General features: G+C 41.5%; 1 protein-coding gene across 1 annotated transcript; it reads right to left on the reverse strand.

The window, feature by feature from the left end:
* Positions 1 to 2,075: 2,075 nt before the first annotated feature.
* Positions 2,076 to 2,804, reverse strand: LOC308099654 (dual specificity protein phosphatase 12-like; the record flags this gene model as incomplete). The annotated part of the gene is made up of 2 exons (XM_080448390.1): positions 2,076 to 2,675; positions 2,781 to 2,804. The coding sequence occupies 2 exons, from the start codon at positions 2,802 to 2,804 to the stop codon at positions 2,076 to 2,078; spliced, it is 624 nt and encodes a 207-aa protein (XP_080304516.1).
* Between the last annotated feature and the right edge of the window lie 7,967 nt (positions 2,805 to 10,771).

Below are 10,771 nucleotides of genomic sequence, written 5' to 3' on the forward strand. Positions count from 1 at the left end.
AATGTGCTCCTCGGAGCACAAGTCTCCGTCAGCAGACCCGTGCTATTTTAATCAAACGGCTTTGCCGTAGGGATATCTGAATTTGATCTTTGACTTGTTGTGCTTCCACCATGTACTGAGCTGCCAGGAGATAGTCTATGTACAGGAAACTATTACATGAAACTCAGAGGGACACACACACGCACGGACGGGTGATTTGTACTGGAAGGTACTGTTCCAATCAAGACTGATTGATCCTGTCTTACCTCACTTCAAAAACATAAATGGTTTTTTGAAGTGACACTTATAGGATTTTATTTCGTCATGCGTCCCTCTAGCCAATCAAAAGCATTGGTGTCAACATATTGTCACGTGTCACGTGGAGCTTGACCAATGTTAGCTTGGCTAGGGGGGGGGGGGGACACACAGCGGGACGAAGCGAAAACATACTCTCCGCCTCCGGCGGAGACAATAACGGTTAAAATTATTATGACGCTTTATTAACATTTTTTTTCCGGGGACCCCCTGGTAGGCACCCCCCAAGGACCCCTGGGGGTCCCCGGACCCCACTTTGAGAACCACTGCACTACAGTATGCTAGCAGGAGGAAGACAGTACTCTGAATGTATGCAGTTTTTGTTGTCGGGTGGAAACCTTGTATGCCCAAAACCATTACTTAAATGGGGGGGGGGGGGGGGGTCTAATGGATCCAATGTAGTTATTATTTTGTCTTCTTAATACCTTTCATTGGTTACATATTTATTTAAAAAAAAACACAGACAGACGTGCACTTCAACCTGGCCTCTCGCCTTTTTTGGATGTCATTTAAAAATAAAATATGTAATAGTAAAAACAGATCTACAAACTGATCAGATATCTGCTATTACAATACTTTTGTGTGGAACTGTCATTTTACAAAGTATACTGTAGAACAGGGCGTTGATCCTTTAAAAAAAACAAAAAAGATGAAAATGTTTGGAGATGCAAGGTTTCCGCCCAGCAGTGACAAAATGATCCATTTTGGTGCCAGAGTACTCTCTGGAACATACTGTAAGAGCGCCAATTAACACCTGCACTTAGCATTTGGACCCTTTCATTAATCAAAGCACTGCTACATAGAGGAACATGTAACAGTGTGAGTCAGAGGAGTGCCTTTTGGCACATTGACATAATACTGTAAGTGAGAAAATCACACATTACCCTCTGTACCCATTTATCGGCTTTATTTTTCATAGTGTTCCAGTTCCAATGTTGTCTGCTCATTTCTGTGTGTCATCACTTCCAATTTCACTTGTTAATCTGTATCCTGTCTGAGTTCTCTATATCCTGATTGGATAAAATTGGTATCCCGACCTGAAAATGCATTTTCAGTTTAATAACGAGCTGGAGAGGCATCCCGTAACTGAACAAACACTCTATAGCAATGAGTGCTATCAGAATATAGCAATTTAACACTTATTCAAAAATAGCAGATCTACAAGCTCACAGCACGTCACTTCGTGCCACGCTGTGAGTTTGTACATCTGCTATTTTTGGGCGGTGAAACCGCCCCTATAAGTGAGATTTGGAAAAATGTACATTTTCCTGCGCTGTGATCTGGGCCCAGGAAATTAGTAGAATTATCCTGCGCTGTGATTGGCCAATCACAGTCTATTCAGGACTGTGATTGGCCAGTGTCACATGACACATGTGCATAGCCCTATATAAGCAACCATAACTTGAAAAAAACCAAAAATGTGTTTTTTTCAAGTTATGGTTTTGTCCATCATAAAGAGTGTTTCAATAAATGTATTTATCTTTTGTACATGATTGGTTGACTCCATTCAGTATTGTGATTAGCTAGCAAGACACCGCCCACTTCACACAGGGTGTGATTTTTTAAATGATTTTGAAAAATCTTGACAGCGTGAGAACTACTGATTTACTTTAAATCTGGGATTTGTAGGTCTTAATGGGAAAAAAGAAAGAGAATCACATACCCCACCTTTAAGTATTCTTTTTAAAGGAGCAACTCAAATCAGAGCAACGTTTACTTGTTAGTTGAGTCACATTTGACCAGGAGTACCTGTAGTGCCAGGAATACTCTATAGTACTCAATTACTGAGCTGGTTGAGTACTTTGTTCTCCACCACGGATGCTGCGTTGACTCATCTGGTCGACTCTGTTCCGGTGGAGCTGGAAGGCCGGAGTGACCCATCGGCCGCAGGAGCACTGGTCTCCGCACCAGCTGAACGAGCCCAGCTTGGAGCTACACTTTGGACACAGCAGCTGGCCAGCCGTCACCCCCAGCAGTGCACGCTCCATCCACAGGACCGGCTCAATGAAGTACGACGTGCATCGCACGTCACCGAGGCTACTGGCTTTCTTCTTGTGGCTGAAGGCCAAGGCTCCACCAACCCCCACGGGATGACCACGGACACTGGAGTGACGGAACAGAGTTCTGCTGCACTTCCTACACCTGTAGGAGGGAAGCTCAGGGGAGCTGGAGGCGGGGTCAGGGTCGGAGGCGGGGTCAGCAGCAAACACCTCCCCCATGGGAGGAGCAAACACCTCTCCCATGGGGACATGCTGCTGCAGCTCCGGGTATACTTCCTCTTCTTCAGTGATCTTGGCCAGTCTGTGTTGTTTGCACGAAGGACTAGAGGCGTCTATTTCACACTGCATGGCCTCATGCAGACAGAGATGTCTCCTCAAACCCTACGATTTGAATTGTCTTTGTTGAAATGTGTTATTATACTTGTCTTCCCCTATGACGTCAGTGTGATGTACGCATGACTCCAAATTTGGGTCAGGTTTCAGCACCATCAGAGCCTCATTGACGTCCATTGTGAAATTAAAGTGCAGTATTGTTAAAGCCAAGGATAGTGAATCTAGAGTGAAAATAGAAGATCTATAAGCTTGTGTGCATTTTTCAATATTATTCATGTTTTTTGTCTTTCGGCCTGGCGAGAGTATGTTTTACCCCCTGTCCGTCCGTCCGTCCGTCTGTCCATGTGTCCGTGTGTGTGTCCGTGTGTGTCCGTGTGTGTGTGTGTGTGTGTGTGTGTGTGTGTGTGTGTGTGTGTGTGTGTCCGTCCGTCCGTCCGTCCGTCTGTGAACAGCTAATCTCTGGCACCGTTGGCTTAATCGCAGCCAAACTGTGCACACACACTCCCTGGATGCCAATTCAGAGCCTCTGCCCCACATTTTTCACATGGGCCTGTTATAGTGCCACCAGGAGGCCGATTTGTGCAAAACCTTTGCACAATTTTTTTTAAAAATATTACTCCTACAGATTTTATCCAAACGTCATGCAAGTCGGTACACAGTATAGTCATGTCATGTGATCAACACGGATCTGTACGATTTTCCATACTCCATCCTCATTGGCTAAGGTTGGCTTCCAAAGTTTGCAGGATTGGTTCGTTTTGAACAAAATGCCTCAAATCATGAACGCAGCGTGTGATTTCCGTGAAATTTCACACACACATTCCCACTAGGCCGAGGAAGAAATGCCACCCTTTTCACATTGGCCTGTTATAGCGCCACCAGCAGGTCTAATTTAGCAAAACACATGTTTGGAGCAACATGCCTCAAATCATGAATGCAGTGTCCGATCGCCGTGAAAGGCCTAAGAATAAATGGCACCCTTTTCACATTGGCCTATTATAGCGCCACCAGGAGGCCACAATAACGTACCTGACCTGGCGGAGACCTGTGTTCCGAGGAGTACTTTTTCTTGTTTTATTTCATTTTTGAAAATGTCTACTTGTCTATCACCCATTCTTGAGAACTGGGAAATCATGTCCTACCAAAACATTTCAATTATTATTTATTAACATAGTAAGTAAAAAAAAAGTTGGGTGAAAATATATTCTTAAAAGGATTTATATATATGAATTACATGATTAATACAATGTTTTGGTTTGGTTTCCTTTTTTAATTTTTACATCTAAACTTGCAATCTGCCAGACAACACCCTTGTCTCAAAACTTCAAACAGGTAAAAGCATAAAAAAAACTAACCATGTGTATTGATAACATAGACCTAAGAATTAATATCATCTTTAAAAATGAGGGTTTTTTTTTGTAAAAGTTTTTGCCCTTTAAAGTTGTGTCCAAGATCGTTGTCAACTCCGTCAAACTCTGTCAGATGTCAACTCTGTCCGATATGCCATCTTATGGAGGTGACATAACAAATAAAAAAATAAACTCTGGGAGGTTACATGGTTTAATAGTCAACCCTTAAATATATTTTCCCGGCATAATTGAAGAATGTTAAAAGAATTATATTAATTAATATTTTTTGTCCCAGGAATGGGTGCTATAAAGCAATGCATTGACATTAGAAAGAAAATGTAATTTGTACAGTACTTCGTACTTTTGAATACTTGGGGTTAGTTATTTTAAAAGCCAGTATAGGCTACTCCAGTACATTAACAGAGCAACTTACCTTACCCTATTTGGCCAGGAGTATTTATACTTTACAGTTGAGTACTTTGTCCACCACTAGAAATGAGCACACCTTCCAACTGCTGTAAGACAAGAAAACAATGGCTAACCCCCCCCCCCCCCCCCCCACCCCCCCAACACACACACACACACACACACACACACACACACACACACACACACACACACACACACACACACACACACACACACACACACACACACACACACACACACACACACAGAAGACAGTGGAAACTGCAGCTATTAAGATATGCCGTTTAATTATGGCTAGGTAATGTGTGGGCGTAATACGCAGGGCTGATAGAATGGCGTTTTGACACAATGTGTGCTAACCATACATAAATTAACAATGGTTTAAAAGGCAAAGGGAGAGCACACCGCATTACACTTTAATTATGAAGCGATAATGACGTGTGCGTGCAGTCAATCAAAAATGTTAACATTCCACTCGCCTGCACTGTGAATACAAAAAAGTTAAATACATCTGGTCCAGGGAATGTGCACCAGCAAAAGACAACAGTTCAATGTCCCACCGGTAGAGAGTGCAAAAAAACGTAAGAAAATAATTAAATCTAGAAAGGTTTCACGCCACAAACACACCTTGCTTCCAGAGCTACATCTATCTTCTTTATTCTGCCGATTACTTTTCCTATTGATCGAATAATCGAGATGCAAGTTTTTTTTATATACATATATTTGTTTACTTTTTATATATCAACAAATCAAATCGAAAACTGATCATTTTAATTCACTTTTAATTACTTGAGTTGACTATATAGATAATCGAATTAAACAGGTAAATCTATTTTTTTTATACTGCAAAAATAGCTGATCTACAACGTGTCGGATGGTGACGCGTTGTGAGCTTGTAGGTCTGCTATTTTCTTTCCATCCATCCATCCATCCATCCATCCATCCATCCATCCATGGGCTTCAGTGGTTCCCAACCTTTTTAGCTCAAGACCCAAAAGAGAAATTAGACGTTTTGCCGGGGACCCAAACTAGTGAAAATAGCAGATCTACAAGTTCATAATGCTGCGCAAATGTAGATCTGTTATTTTCTCTACCTCTTAAACTTTTTTGAAATGTGAAGAATTATTGAAAAAAGTTGGAATTGTTTTTAATTGATGAAAAGTTGTGAATTTACTTACAATACTTTTAATAATGGTGAAGATTAACTATCAGTCAATTAACTGGGGACCCCCTGGAACCCTGTCAAGGTCCCCTGGGGGGGACCCAGACCCCATGTTGACCCCACCGCTGCACTGCAGTTTTGCAGGAAATAGTTTAGCAGGCTTCTCTCAAACTCTAACAGGCATTTAGGCAGAATTCCACATTTGAGAAATACTTATTCGCACAGTGGTCCCAAAAAAGTAAATAAAATAATAAAACGCTGTCGTTGCTATCGGGCAAAAACCTCTTATCTCCATATTTAAATATTTTATGTTCTTCTTCAACTTCTTATCCATGAGGGCGAGGCAACAGTTCCAGCGGAGAGCTCCAGACTTCCCATTCCCGGGCAACATTAGCGACTTCATCTGGCGGAATCCCAAGGCATTCCGAAGGCTAGAGAGGAGATATAATCCCCCCATGTACAGTACTGTACAGCTAATCTCGGACACCACTAGACCGATCAACGTGAAACGTTGTAGGCACACTCCCAGTAGGCCAAGGAAGAACCTACACCATCCAGTTCCACTCTCAGAGTTACAGTCAATTGGAATTCCATTTCATTTGTACACTTTCAGGGCTAAATAAACACTGAAAAAAATCGTTGTTGGCTGCTTTTGGGGCCTGCTAACACGCTTGGCCTGCTTTCTTTGCCATTCATGAAATTAGGTGAGAGAAAACAATTCCATCAGTAATTCCATCTTCCTCAACGCCAACCGCACAATATTTCTCATTAAATATTAACCGACGGTCATGAGCTTGCTTTGCATTTTGATTATTAATGTGTATATATTTATTTACCGCAGAGGCGTTGAGAGCACGCCCGTCGAATATGCCAATAACAGAATCTCAGCTAATGTAAAACGAGGAGTATAATCCATTTTGTTTTCATAAATACAAAATAAACTAACAAACCCACTTTAAAAAATGCATCGAAATTTAACTGAATTTGTAAAAAAAAAAAAAAAAAATTAAATGAAAAAAAAAAATCTAGAATAACTTTGATCTGCAGTAGCTATCAGTTAGCAGTGGAGTGGAATTCTGCATTGTGAGTCATGGATTAAAGTTCTCAGTCTCCACGACTGATCTCAGTCATTTGGATTCTATAGAAGTCAGCATGTCTTCTATGAAGCATGTTGTGTAGCTAAAATAGCCTATCTACAAGCTCTCAACGCGACGCATTGAGAACTTGTAGATTGGCTATTTTCGGGTTTCTATTTTAAGATTATAGAGCATTTGGAGTGGTCAAACTAGCAATATGTTCAGAATTACTTCCAGAAATCTTAAAGTTCATATAAAAGTAAATTAGAGCCTTAATCTGTGATTTCTTCACTGGCAGTATGTAGAAAAATAGGAACAATATTACTAAAACATCATCATTTTACATATTGTGTTAATTGTTTAGGGAACAGCGCTAGTGTGGGTGCATGGGGGCTCCTTTAACACTGTTTCACAAATCGCACTTTAGGACTTGGTCATACAAATATTTTCAGTTGTGATATTTTATTTTGCTTTAATCCATGTGAGTGCTCTCTGAAGGCCATTGTTTCAGAGAAGAGACTTCAGTGATGGTAGAGTCAACGACTGACGGGGTCAGAGTCACAGGCTGCAGGCTGCCTCTCTTGCCGCCCTCCCTAGCCGCTGCCATATTGTGTCACTCTGACGGTAAGATTTTGATTATCAGTAAGCCAGCTATTCCGAATCGGCTCGCTACAGCTTGACAAGCTCTGACTATAGTGCCGGCTCGCCAGTGTACCATACTGAATTATGAAAACCATTGATGGATGAAATATGAACATCAATCTTGTTCGGCTCCCTGTCTGCTGAATAAATTACTTTTTAGAAGTTCAGAGCCATGTTTGCAGACATGTAGGCTACTTTACACTTGATGATTGCTTCATCCCGTCCCGCTTTCCCTTTCCAGAGATGTCTACCTGCAATGACCAAAAAAATGGGCAAATAAGTAAATAAATCAAATGCATTTTGATTGAAGAGCTTCAGAGGTCTATACTTGGTCCACTAATGTTTCCCTCTACACCATGAGAGGAGTTGGACGGAGGCGCTGTGTCCAGTAGGGTAGCAGTGGCAAATTATACAAAGTTATACAAATAATTGGCTACTCAAAACCAGTGGTGCAAAGTAACTAAGTACATACACTCAAGTACTGTACTTAAGTACAATTTTGACCTATTTTAACTTTTCTTGAGTATTTCCAATTTTCTATATTTTTACTTCTACTCCATTACATTTCAGAGGCAAATAATGTACTTTTACGCCACTACATTTATTTGAAAACTTTAGTTAATATAGTTACTTTGTAGATTTAGATTTTGAAACATAGGCCTACATTAACCACTTCAGCCCTATATACATTTCGGCCATTTGAAAATAGCCGATCTACAAGCTCACAGTGTGTCGCAATGGGACGCATTGTGATCTTGTAGATCTGCTATTTTCAAAGGATTTTTATGAATTTTATACACTTGAAAACTTGTGAAATGGGACATTCTGCGTAACATGTACTTTTACTTTTGATACTTTAAGTACCCAAAGTTTTTTTGAAAGTGAAATATCCCTTTAAAAAACAGATAATCAACGTCTAGGCTAAGAATAGACGTTGAAAAAACTTTCACTTTTAGACCAATTATAAACCGGTTTTAGCCTAGCCCTTAGACGTATTTTAGCCCGAAAAATGCTCAGTGGGCAAGTACATTTTTAATTCCAAACGTTTACTTTATTAGTATTAGTATTTCTACAGTGCGGTATTGGTACTTTTACTTAAGTAAAATATTTGAGTTATTTTTCCACCACTGCTCAAAACAAAGTTGCTGATAAACAAAACATCTTTTGCACTGAGCAAACAGCATGAGGGAACCTGCATCAAATACCACCAAAGTGGAAAAAGCGGCACTCCAGAATAAAGGATGCAAGACTGGCTCAGATACACATTCTCATTTATTGGGAACGCTAACTCGTCTCGGCCTCTGCCTTCCTCAGAGCAGATTTAACGCATTAAGTGTATTCATTTATTTTTTGAGCTAAAAAGCATTAGTTTACACTTTGGCTATTCAAAAATAGCAGATATCCAAGCTCATAGCTCGGCAACGAGTGCCGTGCTTTGAGCTTGTAGATCTGCTATTTTTGAAAAAAAGTTTTTGCAAATCTTTGAATATATATTTTTTAAAGCTAGCATTTGTAACTGAAATATTTGCTTCTGGGGGTCCCTGGATCAACATATATTGAGATGGGGGGTCCGCGGCCAAATACATATACATTTTGGGGTCCTTGACATGAAAAAGTTTGAGAACCACTGACATAGTAACATCATGGTTATTTGGGTTGGGCTGTTATGTGTGGTGTCTCTTTAGCCAGGTTTTTTGTTTTTGTCAAATTCCTAAGCCAATAATTTGATGGCCAGCTGAGTCGACTCAAAGAGTCCTTTGAGTCTCCTTACTGAGCATCCACCCGGTCATCGAATTATTGGCTTAGGGGTAAGCGAGAGAAAAAAAAACCCTCCATATTCAAGGCTTCATGGAGTGTGTAATTATTAGAAAATAAGTCATTTTTGGGTTGAACTACTCCTTTAAATGTTCTATGTTTGTGTGAACTTCCTAATTTTGTTACAAACTGAGCCATTTGTAAAAAAATTACTCATTTCTCATTTACAATTGTGGCGTGTGAACCCTCCCACTCATTCCTTCAGGGCTCTGCAGCCAGTGTTGCTAGCTCCGCTACCTACAGCAGTGTGTCCACATAGGTAGTGCGCCTCCTTGAGCTCATACATCAAAGAAATGTCATAGATAGATGACTGAAGTCATAGATTGAACACACTTCCATGCCCTCAAACTGAATGTGTGAACCTCTGTAGTCAACACATTCTCACACCCGTGATGCAATGATTTGACAGTCCTAGACAAAGTACTCAACCCCTTTTCTTGAGTCAAAGTATAGATACGTTTAGATAACTCAACTACAATTGAAAGTTTTCCAATCAAATTTTCACTTGAGTTAAAGTACAGAGTACTTGCTTTTAAAATACTTAACCACTTAAAGACGTCATGAAATGGCTTTACTACTAACTTTTTGCTAAGCTTAGCTCAGCAACGGAGGCTTGTTTTGCCTCAACCAATCACCCTCAGGATGAAGCGCTCTACACACACAGCTCAGAGCAGCGCAGCTGTTTGCGTCTTGTCGTGCAGTGTGGCAGAGAGAGAGATAGAAACTGCAGAGGGACATTTATGTACAGTACTGCATTGATTTTCCGATAGATATTTTAATGTACTGTGTGAGTTTAAAACCAGTAATGCACCTTCATCTTGAGTTGGATAGAGAACGTAGCAGCGCAAGATTGTCTCCCGAAGGACATTCAGGTGCGAGTGGAGTAACATTAGCTATGGGAATCACACAGGTGAATGAAATTATGTTTCATATACAGTATTTTCATGAGGCACTGGCGTAGCTATATAGGGGAAGCAGTGGATCCAGTCTCATCAGGGCCCGGGGCTGGTTGTGGCTGTGAAGTTGTTGGCGCTAAGACTTCTTATCAACTTTTCCGAAGCTGTCCCAGTGTCCCAACCACATGATGCACGGACGGCGGCCACCACCACCTGCAGTATAACCTGTGAGTAGCAGCCTACAGTATTTTGATTTATTGCCTCAGCAGGTCAGCTGAGCCACATTATGAAGGGTTGGTCTGAAGTGGTCATTTTAGTGCAATACTAAATGTTTTTATCCCGCGATTTTTGTAACCCATTTTTTTCACCCGGTGCCAATTTCCTAAGTGATCCTGGGCGCTACACCAGCCCTACACCAGCACTACACCAGTCCCCCACAGTAGGGAGGCCAGGGCCGAGCTCATGCTTCCTTCAATGCATGAGAGCCAACTGACCTTCTTGTCACCTGACAGGGGGGAGTTTCCCTGGTTGGACGTAGCGCGTGGAAGGAACACGTTATTCCAACCAGTTCCCTTCCCCTCCATCAGGCGCCCCGGCTGTCATGGGGGAGGCGGTATAGCGACCAGGATTACTACATGTTTTTGTGAGGGTATTAACTACCCTAGGAGACACAGGGAGAACATGCAAACTCCACACAGAGTAGGCCCTTTCGCCAACCCCACCTAGGGTATGGGCGCTGATGACGCGGTGGAGAAGACACGCCCACAGCGTCCCC

The sequence above is a fragment of the Gymnoscopelus braueri genome, assembly GCF_963280865.1.
Source record: "Gymnoscopelus braueri genome assembly, chromosome: 13".
In the NCBI taxonomy this organism is placed as follows: Eukaryota; Metazoa; Chordata; class Actinopteri; order Myctophiformes; family Myctophidae; genus Gymnoscopelus; species Gymnoscopelus braueri.